At 39.4% G+C, this 14,573-nt stretch overlaps 1 protein-coding gene across 1 annotated transcript in view; it reads right to left on the bottom strand.

The window, feature by feature from the left end:
• KCNN2 (potassium calcium-activated channel subfamily N member 2) overlaps positions 1 to 14,573 on the bottom strand; it is a 92,058-nt gene that overhangs the window by 64,012 nt on the left and 13,473 nt on the right. Inside the window, exon 4 of the mRNA XM_065406428.1 lies at positions 4,205 to 4,623. Coding sequence (XP_065262500.1) covers positions 4,205 to 4,623 — 419 coding nt within the window. The remainder of the gene's footprint in view (positions 1 to 4,204; positions 4,624 to 14,573) is intronic.

Raw genomic sequence — 14,573 nt, 5'->3', positions numbered from 1 at the left:
ATGACCTTAAGCTGCATCCTGTAAAATGTCTCATGCACACACCAACACAAAGGATGCCACCCACTATTGTTAATTTGCTGAGAGCTGACACTATGCTCAGTGCCATACAAAACATTGAGGAAGACACAGTTCCTGCTCAAAAAGTGTTTAGACTAAGTCAAGCCAAAGGATAGTCAAAGCAATGACTAATCTAGAGACAGAGGTTTCCTTCCCAACCATGAATATTCCCACTCAAACCTATCCATCACATTTCCATGAGGTCTATGATGTGACAGTCTCCAGAGTCCCAATGGGACAACCGATTGGCCAAATAGTTTAAACCAAATAGGACTGGTTACTAGGCAGTCATTCAGCTGCTGCTTCTGTTGTTAACATGAGTACTAAGGATTTTACAGCACTTACATGAAAATCTGTTATGCCTTTTCTGTTTGCCATTAGCTATTCCTGGCTATGCATAAACCTTCATGAGTGCTTTGGAATGGGATGATAAAGTCTAATATGCATTCCATGATTTTTATTAATTTTTTGGTGAGTCCTGTCTCCATTCACACTATTTTGCACTAACTGGAATAGTCAGGCAAATTGATATGAAGATATACAGTCACAGAAACACTAAAACAACTTGCTATAGCACTTTATCGACCACTGTGTCTGTAGGAGAATTAGTGATATTTGTGGAACAGAAGTTACTTTTTCTTTATTTCATTATCTCTCATCAGGAAAATAAATCAAAATCCTGACAGAGTTTTAATTTCTGCTGAATAAGAATCTGTCCTGTCCCCCCCAAAAAAACAATTAAAATGTTAGACTGCCATGTATAATGCCAAGTAAAACTATAAATTCTTTCTAATTGTAATGTTTATTTTCTGACACACTTAAAACAACCTACTAGAATAAAGGTTCTCTCTACTTATGATGGAAAAATCAACGTAAGTAAATGAAACATGTGGTTATCTGTGTAAATTTTTGCTAGGGAGTGAATCAAGCCCATTAAATACGGTTTCAGATCCATCCTCTATCTGGGGATTATAACTGCACTAACCTCAGAATGGACTCAATGATCTAAATTGTCTTTTCCATCTCTAACTACTATTATAACTATGAATATATACAAGAAGATGACGTTGGTTTAAAAATAGACACACCTTTTAGCATTCTGTGCCTGTGGCACTTTCTTACCGTACTTCATTACAGAGTGAGGAGCCACAATTTTTTAAATGTGACTAATTAGTAACTAGGCCAGTGACACCGATTCAGTGCAGTTCTTCTATGAAGCATAATCCCTCCAGGAGAAATACGAAGTGTAATGTGCAGGAAATTGGCCATGCAACTCCCATTAATGATAGGAAATGAGTATCCAATTCCCCGTGCATTAGGCCAGAGCTTTTAAAATTCATAATTACTAACAATAAGGAGCCAAACTAATCTCTCATTTAACTCTACTGAAGGAAGTGCAGTTACACCAAGTATAAAGTTAACCCTAGGACTACTGTATGTTGATCTGGTGTTTTTTTAAATAAATAAATAAATAAATAAATAAAATCAGTGAATGATCCCGCCTGGTATCTCCATTCATTATAGTGAATTCAAGAGCTGCAAATGAAATTAAAAATTCACAAATTCTGTCATTGGTTTTGCAGAGAATAAGACAAGTCACAGTCATGATATATTTGCAGTTTTGTCTGAGTGCAATGGAACTAGATCACATTAGCAAAAGTATTCACATGCTTAAGTGCTTTTCAGGAACCTCACTGTTCTCATTCAGTACTTTTCTTCTTGACAGAAACTGGCTTTATCATAGTCTGTTTTGAATATTCATTTAATACAGAGCAAATAATAGAGTGATTCAATAATAATTAAATTACAGTATATTCAAAAACAATGGTGTTAAGTAGAGTTGAATCTGCTCAGCTCCTCTTGGGAAGCTACTGGAAGGGGTCCCAATTGAAGGGAAATTGGAGGCAATATGACCAAAAAAAGGACAAAATTGGTGAAAAATTAATTATGTTTGAAGTTTATTGTTAACATATTCAGGAGGAGAAACTGACTTAATAAATAAAACATAATAATAATTTGTTATACCTGTCCCAGCTGAGGGGACTATTTTGATAGACAATAACTAACGTTTGTAGTGTTGTAGCCACAATGGACCCAGGAACTGAGACAGACAAGGTAGGTGAGGTAATATCTTTTATTGGACCATCTTCTCTTGGTGGAAAGTACAAGTGTCTTCTGAAGAAAAGCTCTGTAGTGGTCAAAAGCTATACCACCAACCCAAGTTGGTCCAATAAAAGATATTACCTCATCTACCTTGTCTCTGTCAATAAATAATATGATATATGATCCTTAGCATGGTGTTTCAGAATATACTCTGATGATGAACTATTCCTGGCATCACATGCTATACACTGTACATCTTCACCACAGCACTTGGATCATTGACAATCCAGAGGAACATACTATATCACACTTTATTCCACTGTTTTTCAGTTCTGAGGTTTTTAAACAGGGAAGACTGTGATAACAAGATAACTTCCATATTCGGTTTATAAAATTTGCCACTTTTCCCCTTATCTAACTGAGTGGAGATGTGACAAGCAACTTTCAAAAACAACATGTCTACAGCAATTGACTGCCAGAAAGCAATTGCAAAATTGCTTTCAAAATGGGCATATAGGCAAAGGGCTACAGAGTGATCACCAATTGATAGTGGAAATCTTGGAAATATTTTGAAGAAGGTATTCCACCATGAGTAATTGAGGGTATTTCAGTGTAGGGCCTGAGAACCACATCAGATATCAAATCTTTCAGAGATTCTTCCTAACTGTTTCAATCAAATGGTCCTGTTCTACCTGTTCTCAGTCACTCACTCGAGTCCACAGTAGTCAGAAGTTACCCTGCTCATTTCTTTTTGTAAGTGGTATTTTTGAGAAATCAGATTTGATGGTGTCACTACTGATACTGATTTGTTCTGTGCCTGTTCAACGTCCATTGGTTGCTGAAGCTTGAAACATAAGTTAACAAAATATCAAGCTATCAAGTGCACTTTTTCTGGACTTCAGAAAAAAGTGTCAACCACTATAACTCCTACCTCTTTCCTCTATTGTTATATTTGTATTTCTACCAAAGTAAATCAAGTATTTGTAAATACACCTCTACCCCAATATAACGCGATCCGATATAATACGAATTCGGATATAACACGGTAAAGCAGCGCTCCGGGGGGGGGGGGCAGGGCTGCGCACTCCGGCGGATCAAAGCAAGTTTGATATAACACGGTTTCACCTATAACGCAGTAAGATTTTTTGGCTCCCGAGGACAGCGTTATATCAGGGTAGAGGTGTATAAACGATATGCATTCAACCTAACCAAAATAAAAAGATCTCTGTCAATAGAATATATTGGGATTACACCTTTGATTTTTCATTTTCGCTAAAGGGCACTAGAATTATGAGAGTTTTTGGAATCAACTTTTTACTGGCTTTTCCGATTACTGATTTATTTACACCATTGTCAATAACTGTAGTAAGCCATAAGCTAAAATGACTGAGACCTAATATTAATACAGAAATTTAAAGACTATTATTAAAAGTAATGTTTATGGCACTCATGTTCCACTATCCACTTTAATGTTCTAGGCTACTCATAATAAAGCACTCAGATAAAATTAGAATGAAGTAAAAAAACTCACATCACAATGCTATGGGAGAAATCTCTGACAATTTAAACATCCCTTTCAAAGGCCTTTGAGGTCAAGAGATAAAGTATTCCAGAGAGCCATGATACAAAAAGCACAATACAGCTAACAATCAACATGCCCCCAGCAGGGCTGGTTCTAACTTTTTTGCAGCCGCAAGCAAAAAAAAAAAAAAAACACCCTGCCGAACCAAAAACAACCCCCTCCCCGAGCGCCGCCCCGCTGAACCAAAAACAACCCCCCCGCGCCGCCCCGCTGAACCCAAAACAACAACAACAAAAAAACCCAAGCGCCGCCCCCCCACCCCAAGATTGGCCGCCCCTTACAAGGTGCCGCCCCAAGTACGTGCTTGGTTGGCTGGTGCCTGGAGCCGGCCCTGGCATCCAGGTACTGGAAGCCTCACTCCTCAACATAAGAGAATGAGATAATATCCAAGAGATTAGAAGAAAAACACTTTGTAAGACATTTACATTTCTCAAATATATATAAAAGGAAAAAGAAACTTACCTTTCACAAGCTCGGACAGTCCATGCAGCAATTATCCATAATGAGATACTAAAAACCAACAATACAGTTCCCGGACATATTGTCATTAAAGTCTTCATAACAAAACGTGTATTGAAGTTTATCTTATTTAGTGCTCCAATGCTTCTAGATGAGGCATCTGTGAAAAGTTTGCTATGCAAAAGCATAACTCTGGCAATAAGATATAGTCTTAAGAACATTGGTATAGATAAAATAATATCCACATCAGCTGTTGTTGTGGATGGAGCATAGGAGAAGGCAAGCCGGGCTGTCCATGTGAATGTATAGTTCCCAGGTATGGGATGTATAGCACACACCAGTATTTCCAAGCAGATGAAGAAAATACGCTCGTAAGTCATGGCTATTCTCCAGTCATCTGCTCCGTTGTCCACCATGAACAACTGAAATAATAAAATATAAGGTCTACTTTAGTAAAGGATTTACAAACTTCTTTAAAAAAAGCCAAACACATATGCAGTAGTTGCTCATTAGCAACATTACAACTGACAAAATTTGAAAACTGTAAATATGTCAAATACCATTTGCTAAACCACTGTGTTATGGAGTCAAAGGTATAACTAAACCAACTCAATACATAATTTTACTTAAACTAGAAAGAACTTTTATATAAAATAGAAATTGATGTAAAAGATGTTTATATAAAACTGAAGTTTACTCAAATTCTTATATCCTCTAATTGTAATTTTTGATTAAGGCCTTGCATATGCTAAGATTTCTTACATGCTTACATTTTCCTCACTGTGAGTAGTCCCATTGAAATTGATGGGCTACTCACAGTATGTAAAGTTTAGAATGTACGGAAGCTTTATCAGGATTGTGGCCACATGACAAATTTTAGACCCCTTTCCTGCAAAGTATCAGGGGGTAGCCGTGTTAGTCTCTATCTACAAAAACAACGAGTCTGGTGGCACCTTAAAGACTAACAGATTTATTTGGGCATAAGCTTTCATGCGTAAAAACCATCTGAAGAAGTGAGGTTTTTACCCACGAAAGCTTATGCCCAAATAAATCTGTTAGTCTTTAAGGTGCCACAAGACTTCTTGTTGTTTTTCCTGCAAAGCTTACTCATATGCTTAACTGCAGCACATGAGTAGCCTCAATGAGTTCAGCAAGCCTGATCACATGCTGAAAGTCGTACATGCTGCATGAGTAAGCCTTTGCAGGATCGGGGGCCTTCAGCACAAAAGGTATCAGATACTTCACCATATTTTATCAACTGTCACCTCCCAAACTTTTCTAAATAAATACCAAACCAAACAAAAAATTCACTCTGGGAGTGGGAAAAAATTGATAATTATGATATTGAGTTAAAATATTTCACATACAATAAACAACCTTATGGCATCTCCTTTCTTTCACAATCCTAACTGGCTAAGTCCTTCCACAGGCAGACCTCCCACTGATTTGAATTGGAACTATTCAAGGAAGAACTGCAGAACCAGGTTCTATGAGCAGCTTTGCAAGAGGGAAAATAATCCATGACACTAGCAGTGTTTCATCAGTGATAACATCCCACCATGAGGCAGAAAAAGGAATGTCTGGTACTGCAAATATAGTCTGAACCAAGCTTTTCACTACGTGGGCAGTATGTAAAACTCCTTTCCATAGCTGAAAGATGAGAATCCTTCCTAACTAAGGTTGGTAGAGTTTTTTTTAAATCACATTATTAGGAATTTTTAAGCTGATTTTTAAATACCACAATAAATTTCTAAAAGGAAGCTGCAGGAGGACTATGAACATGTGAATGGTACCCTAAACAATGTACAGTGCCTTGCAAACTCTTCTTCACTGGCAGTGTCCTCGAGCAATCTTACCTCTCTTCACAAATCAAGAGTTTAAATGGTCGCCTGAACTTCCTGTATTAACTCTTACAGATGGCAAATACACTGTACATCCTCCTAAGAATTCAATCAACTTGCAGTTTAGAAAATGCAGCTGCTCTTTGGGTTAAGACTGAGAACTATAAACTAATGCTATTACAATTGTGATGGCCACACAATTTATTTTAAAAGAAGAAATGGAAGACTACAGTTCATGAACTAATTTGGAATTGAGCAGACCATAAAATTGAAACATTCATAATTCAAACATTCAAAATTACAGTAGGTACAGATCATAAGTTAATGTAATAATCATTCAACAAGTGTACATAACAAATGCAAAGAGTTATTTGCTGTTTCACCTCTGTCTGACTTTCAACTAACTCTTTAAAAAAAAAAAAAAAAAAAAAACCAATGAGCACAGTTCACTTATAGTTCTTAACTGTGAGAAAGGACACTTAAGAAGACAGGGGTACTTATACACCACCCCTCCAAGGCATGACACATCTGATACTATGGTGCTTTCACCAGAGCATAGGAAGGTCAATATTTCCACATGCTGAGTGCATGACCTCTGCTCATTGCTCAAGTACATAGACAAGTATTTATTAATCAAGGAATAAAAATGGTTCATATAGCTGGTTGATCACAACAATCAGGGTTCTATTGTTCAGTAATCATCTAGTGATCCATCCCGTCGCTCATTCCCAGCTTCTGGCAAACAGAGGCTAGGGACACCATCCCTGCCCATCCTGGCTAATAGCCATTGATGGACCTATCCTCCATGAATTTAACACTTTTTGGAACCCTGTTATAATCTTTTTAATTAATGCTCTTTACCTTCATCATAGATATCATTCTTATCTTTGCTTACTTCAGTACTAGCAACCAGGGCCGCCCGGGGGGGAGGGCAGGGCAAGTGGGGCAATTTGCCCCAGGCCCTGGGCCCCGCAGGGGCCCCCACGAAAATATAGTATTCTATAGTATTGCAACTTTTTTTATGGAAGGGGCCCCCTAAATTGCTTTGCCCCAGGCCCCCTGAATCCTCTGGGCGGCCCTGCTAGCAACAACTAGTTGTGGTATGCCAAAGAAACTGTACAGACTAAATTCCACATAGACAACCTGTACTCAGAATATTGGTCAGTAAATTGCTCAAATACTCTTCCCAAATTATTTCAAAACCTTCTCTACAGACTTTTACCAGTTCCTCATCCACCTTTCAATTCTCACATACAATTTCACCGGAAAATAAAGGAAATTTCTCAAGTGCTCTTGAAAAATGCAGATGAAAGGAAAATAGTAATTTATATTAGAAAGATCAGTACAGCAGGTTTACAGTGAAGAAACACTTTCTAATTATTAGTTCCATGCAGAAGTCTATATGCAACCATATTTAAAATCCATATGGTGGCAGAACTCCCACTGATTTTAATGGGAGCTTTGCCTGTGTACTGACCTCAAGATTCTGCTCTACAGTAGGAGTCTGTTCTCTCCTTATTGCTCAGGCATAACTCATTAATTTTATAGGGGCTCCTAAGTTAAATACATGATTAATCAGCACCACACCCACGTAACTCAGAGCAGAAATGTGGATTGGTTGATCACAGGATGACTATGAGCTGCCAATGTGATGTGGCTGCGAAAAAGGCTAATGCAATCCTCGGATGCATCGGGCGAGGTATTTCCAGTAGAGATAGGGAAGTGCTAGTACCATTATACAAGGCACTGGTGAGATCTCATCTGGAATACTGTGTGCATTTCTGGTTTCCCATGTTTAAGAAAGAATTATTCAAACTGGAACAGGGGCAGAATAGGGCTACTAGCATGATCAGAGAAATGGAAAACCTATCTTATGAGAGAAACAATGAGGAGTCCGGTGGCACCTTAAAGACTGACAGATTTATTTGGGCATAAGCTTTCATAGGTAAAAAAAGGCAGAGCAGACAGCAGCGGCTGCAGGCCAGGTGCCTAGCTCTGAAGGTAGTGCTGCGCCAGCAGCAGCACAGAAGTAAGGGTGGCAATGTGAAACGTGATATTTGTCACCTCTTTTCAAAGCAGACTTAGCTCCCCATTGCCACCCTTACTTCTGCGCTGCTGCTGCCACCCCATGGCTGACAGCTGGAGCCCCACCAACTCCCAGTGAGGGATTGGTGGGGGGGGGAGAAGGTGAGCCCGAGCGCAAGTGGCGGGGCTCTGGATGTCAACCCTGGGCTCCAGCTGTCAGTCCTAGGGTGGTGGGGCTCCAGCTGTCCACTTTATCCCCCCCTCCCAGATGTGCATGGCCTTTCTGCACAAGCCTCAGCCACCCAGGGCTGACAGCCAGAGCTCTTAAAAAAAAAAATCACACATCTCGCGCCTCCCTTGACACATTTCCACACCTCCTTTAAGAGGCCCACCCCATAGTCTGAGAATCACTGATCTGTAGGTCATCCAGGGTCTGTTCTTCTCCCTTCTTAAGCTTGGAGAGATTGTCGAAATTACGGAGGGCTGCTGGACTCCAAGGAACAAGTCTTGGATACAAATCTGCATGGCACAGAAATTAGGAATTTCTTTTTATTTTGTCTAATTTTGTATAAGGCCATTGTGAATCCAACACTTACTGCATGACAAAACAAAAAGAGGTGAATCAACATATAACCCAGCAGTGACACAGCACCTTAAAAATATTCCTGTAATATATTTTTGCTTATTTTGCATATAAGAGCTTGTTACCTACATACAGGGATAGGGACAAACTTTTCACTGGGCCACTAAAAATGTGTCCACAAACTCTTGTTGGTATAACCACCTGTATGCATGAAACACATCATTTGTTCAAATTGGGTAATTAGACAAGCAAATACATTATTTGCATGCATAAATGCCTAATTTGCTTGTAAAAATCTCAAATTAAGGGGACAATTTGAAAATGTGTCCTTTCATGTCATCATGAAAACAATTTTCTGCATGTTACTGTTTATGTAAATTTGATGCCATTAAATGAAATTATACAAAGTGAGTTTTCCATGAATGTCAACATCCTGTGGTTCTCCTATGAATACTATACAGGTCGGCATATGCATAGGAAACCTCACGGTGAGGCAAGTAATGGTGCTAGTGATTCAGTAGGTGGCACACTTCCATTTGAGACAGTAATAAGCCACTTCTCCTGGCACACACTTAGAGAGCTGCTGTCATTTAGATGAAACATTAAGTTGAGGTCTGACCACTTGTGGTCATTTTGGAAATCTGGTCCACACATGGAGGGCCAAGGTCTGCAAATAAAAATGCACCCAGAATTCTATGCTTAGTTATTATGTGTGTATACACATTGGCAAATGTGCATGCAAATAGCTAAACAGGTGTTTTAAGTAACATGTGCATAGTTGTCCGACTTGTGCATACATTTAAATACATGGTTCTGGGCCGTTTTGAAAATCTAGCCCAAATATTTCTTGGTACATTTTGCAAAAGAAGAGATATTAATCAGGGTGTCCTGATCACACTACAGTTAAGGCTTCGTTCTGCCCACCCAAATTTCCCTTCTGTTTTCTTCACTTCTTCTCCTGAGCTGTTGTATAACAGTGATTTATACTGTTCAACACTATGGGCTAGTCTTCACTACAGATGTAAGTCAACCTAAGTTACGCTACTTCAGTTATGTAAGTTATGTAACTGAAGTCGACGTACCTTAGGTCGACTTACAGCGGTGTCTACATTGTGCTGTGTCGACAGGAGATGCTCTCCCGGCAATTTACCTTATGCTTCTCGGGGAGCTGGAGTACAGAAGTTGATGGGAGAGTTCTCTGCCATCGACTTAGTGGGTCTTCACCAGACCCGCTAAATCAACACAGCTGCATCAACCACAGCCATGCCAATCTAGCTGTAAGTATAGACATGGCCTATGGGCCAGAGCGTTAGCTCCATCTTTTGTCCACATGACGCCTAAGAAGACAAAGGTGGCATTAACTGCTCGCTTTCTAGAGTCCCAAGGGGCCAATACTGCAACCAGCAATCACTGGGACATAGGGAAGCCCAAGTGATGCCATCTTTCCTCTCAAACATACCCACTGCAGGAATCAAGCGGGGTGTAGACTCTGCAACAGTGGCTCTATGCCACCCAAGAATTCCTCCACGCGAGGGGAATTGTCAAGATGCTAGATACAAAGGCTTTGCGGTAAAAAAGATGTCTTAGTGCTGCTGGGAAGATGCAACCTTACCAAAGACTGCAATTCAGTAGTGAGTTAAGTGATTCCTGTAAGTCTATAAAAATATCATGAGATCAAAGAAATTAGATGAGTTTATTAATAATAAAGAGGTGTTAGCACAAACCAAAAGTTACATTCTCCTGAATTAAAAAGGTATATCATGAGCTAATTTACTGAGTATAATTTCTTCTGGACTCTTGCTGGAATAATCATCAGTCTTAAGCATCATCATATTTGTAGTCAGTAGGGAGCTATTTATCTAGATGAGTTTTACACATCTTTCAGCCAAATCAAAGATCCAAATATAAAATCCTCCACTCAGGGATACCATCTGGATTTGTGACACTCCTTGGATCCATAAGTAAGTGACTGAATTAAGATAATACAATAAATGATCCTTTCATCAGTGGCAGTTTTAATACAGATACTTTAATTTAATATTTAATAGTATTTTTCATTTAACAGGTAAGCTAAGTGTAATTTAACACAAATGCATGGCCTGTTTCTCCCTAATGTGGGAATAAACAGTGTAATAAAATATTTTTATTTTTGTATTAAAAAGAGAAGGGAAAGGCATTTATCCCTTTATGCGCTTATATATAAGTTACAAACCAAGACACTGGGCTTGATTTTAGCTGCACCGAATTCATTCTCAGTACAGCTGATGAGGGATGGGGAGAAGGGGAAGCATACATAGCTTTAAACCACGTTTCTGACTCTCTTGATGTCAGGGGTTAGCAACAGCCAAAGAAGCCCACACCTCAAGTGGAGCAATCTAATAGCTGCTCCAGCTTCTGCCAGATTGTAATGGTTTCTCAGGGACTGGCAAGGATAACGCATTCTGGCCCCAACTCCCACCTGGTCCCATCACACCCCATCCCCCAATTCCACCTCTGGCCTGCTCTGAAACACCCCTACTACCAAGAAGAGAGAAGGTGGCATAGAGCCACCTATACCAGCTTTACAACACATGACAGTGAAATCCCCAAAGAAATCCCCAACTGCCCCTTTAAGGCGGCTTTAAGTTCCCTTTGCACATCTGGAGAGATACATAATACAGGGACATAATTACATTACACTGATGATTATACTAATAAAACTCCAGAAAGAAAGGCCAAATCTCTTAGAACAAACATCATCTTGTCTTTCAGACAGATCCCTCTCCAATTTTGTCAGTGCACTAATCCAATCACCCCACTCAGTAATGTTATGGAAACACTAGTTGTGGTTCTGTAATTCATGGGAAATAGTGGCCTCAAAAATATAGGACCCCACCACCTTCCCTGAAGGCAGCTTGGCATCTCTCCCTTTGGGAACAATGGAATGAAGTGACCATTTTGAAAGTGAGCATCCTTCCTAAGAAATCTAGAGGGGTGTGTGTAAGGGAATGTGAGGGACGGGGGTTAAGAGAAGACTGAATGTGGAGATCAGAAGCTGGAGGATACTGGCCATTTCACTTTGGCTGCTTTGCACTTGTCCAGAGTGAGATAAAGCAGCCAGAACATACTGGTGAATCTGGCCCTACAAGTTAAAATAAAGGGAAAAAAGTAAGGTTGATACTAATATATTCAAATAATTAGAAATACACATAACATGCTCTTTGGGTTTCTTGTTTATTGTTTATATATGATTTGTTTTTAAAAAATCTAAGGAACTTCCCAAATAAAACTATGTTAATTGGAGCTAAGGTTGAGGACATACCAGTAATTTAAGGGTAAAAACATTACAGGGATGTTGTAACTATTTTAAAAACAAGCATTACAAATCCAAGAAATTCCGCAGATAACGTTAAACTTAAAAGATATCCAAAGATGCTAAGGTATAGAAATACAGAATTAAAGCACTTTAACTCTGCTCTCTAGAAAAAGAAAAAAAAAATCTGATGCATCTTTAAAAATCAGTTTTTAAATCTACTCTGGGACAACAAAGACTATTTTGCACTAAACGCAACTGTATGAATATTGTACATGCAGATTACCCCCAGATTATCTACCTTCATCCCCATCACATCGTTGGGATACTGGCACAAAGGTCCACTGACTCTCCACCCAGCTATCCAAGAAAAGCAAAAACACAGCTGCGCCTCTGTCCCCAGTTACCCAGATTATACTCAGGGCATAACCATACGGGAGCACATACAGGGCCCTCATGCCCTCCTACTTCACTGTGCTGCTTCATACGGCAAGTTACAATCTTGCCATAAAGCAAGACTTTCAACAGCAGGGTCAGATAAATGAGGAAGCAGAGGACATGCGGTGCATTCTTTTACGTATTAAAAATGGCTTTTTCCCCTGCACCATTAGTTGTGACTGAAGCTGCTGTATCAGCATAAAATAGCTTAATCCATCAACAAAATCCTTACAAACTCAAATCTATCAAGCATAAAAAAGGAAATCCCAGCCTATTCTATCAAACACCTTTTCAGCATCAAAGGTTATTGCCATTGCCTGGTTGTTGACATTTTTATTAGTGTTTAACACATCAACAAAAAGTCTAATGTTATTATTGGAATGCTTCACTTTTATCAATCCCGTCTAGTTTATGTGAAGTATCCCACGAAAAAACAGGCTCTATCTAGCCTCATAGCCAATAGTTTTGCAAAAATATTGCAATCTATGTTTATAAATGAGACTGGACTGTAGTTAGAGCAACTAACCCCATCATTTTCCTCACCTTCAAGACAGAGAGATAACTGCATTTCATAATGTTTCAGGAAACTTCCTTTCCACAAACTGCATTCTGCACAGCAGCCCAGACTAGGAAAAAGCCCATTGTCTGGCAGCCCAGGAAAACCAAACAAAAAAACCAGGCAGAGAGGTGAAATTTAAAATCACTTACTGCCTGCTATACAAAGTGTTTATCGGAGTTCAAACTCCTAGGTGCATTGACTAACACATCTGACCTGAGGCTGAAAATAAAAATTGCTCAGTCTCTTCTGTTTCTTTTTAAATGCCACCAAACGGCAGTAGAAAAGAGTGGTTTGCCAGCCCTGCCACTACACTGTTAGTTTTCTCCTTTGGCTCTACTCAGCCAGTAGTGTCCCACACTGCCTTTGGGAAGTAGACACATGTCCAAGTATATATGGCTACAAAATACAAATAAAACTAACAAATTTATTAGAGCATAAGCTTTCGTGGGCTACAACGAAATATGCATCCGAAGAAGTGGGTTGTAGCCCACGAAAGCTTATGCTCTAATAAATTTGTTAGTCTCTAAGGTGCCACAAGTACTCCTGTTCTTTTTGCGGATACAGACTAACACGGCTGCTACTCTGAAACCTGTCAAAATACAAATGGATAATCACACATTTTCTTATCTGACAACCAAATCTGAGATGCAGGTTGCCATTGTACAGAAATCCTTCATTTGACTTCGCTGTCTCAAACCATCTCATTTGAGAGATCACAACAAAATGGAAATTGTTCATACCAAACTGGATGCAAGACACAACTGAGTGCCATCTTGTGTTATTACAGGCTAGTCCTGAACAGGGGGCAATACAGTGCAGTACCCCAGTGGGTGGATCAGGAGAGTGACATTTTGCTATAGTAGTGACCAAAGAGAAGCTGTTCTACCATACTGAAGTTTGGATGACAGAGGATTTCTTCTCCATCAGCCTATCCTTTGTGCACAACCCAGTTACTTCAGCTGCACTCTACAGTCAAGAATTTGAGTCAGATCAGCTCCTTGCACAGAAATACTGACTGAGATGAAAAAGAGCACTAAAAGAATCAGGCCCTTATTGTGTCATAATGCCTTTTGAAGAAGAAAGTGCTAATGTCCCAAACTGATGGCATTGTAAGATAAAAGGGCAATATGATTCCCACCCATTTATGCACTTTCATAAATGCAAACCTCACTCTGTGGTAACATTTTGCCATGACACACCTCATGTTGGTGTGCAGCTGATAGCTACTCCCATATCTGGGATAAAACTAATATGGGTGATTTTCAAAAATAGCCCTTGATGTGTTGCCAGTGAAAGCTGTTTGATGGCTAACTACAAAATTTGCAAGTGCAAATTGTTATTTCTATTTATTATTTATATTTCACTAGGTGACAACATGTTAGGCACTGTCCAGACATATATGAACACATAGCCTTTGTCCTGAACAATTTACAATCTGAGATGTGGGTTCTGCACATGCAGAATCTGTGGGGACAATTTTAGAAATTGGGTCAAGGCCACTTTAAAAGATTGGGGCTACAGTGATAATACAAGGTGCCTCAACACCAGGCTGTAATCACACAATAGACTCCTCATAAATGGACTTATCTGAAAGTATAATTGTCTTCCTATCAGGGAATAGCATTCGTTATCTG

The sequence above is a fragment of the Emys orbicularis genome, chromosome 6 (assembly GCF_028017835.1).
Source record: "Emys orbicularis isolate rEmyOrb1 chromosome 6, rEmyOrb1.hap1, whole genome shotgun sequence".
NCBI classification, from domain to species: Eukaryota; Metazoa; Chordata; order Testudines; family Emydidae; genus Emys; species Emys orbicularis.
Note: the sequence above shows the minus strand (reverse complement) of the source record. Positions and strands in the feature narration are given on the sequence as shown.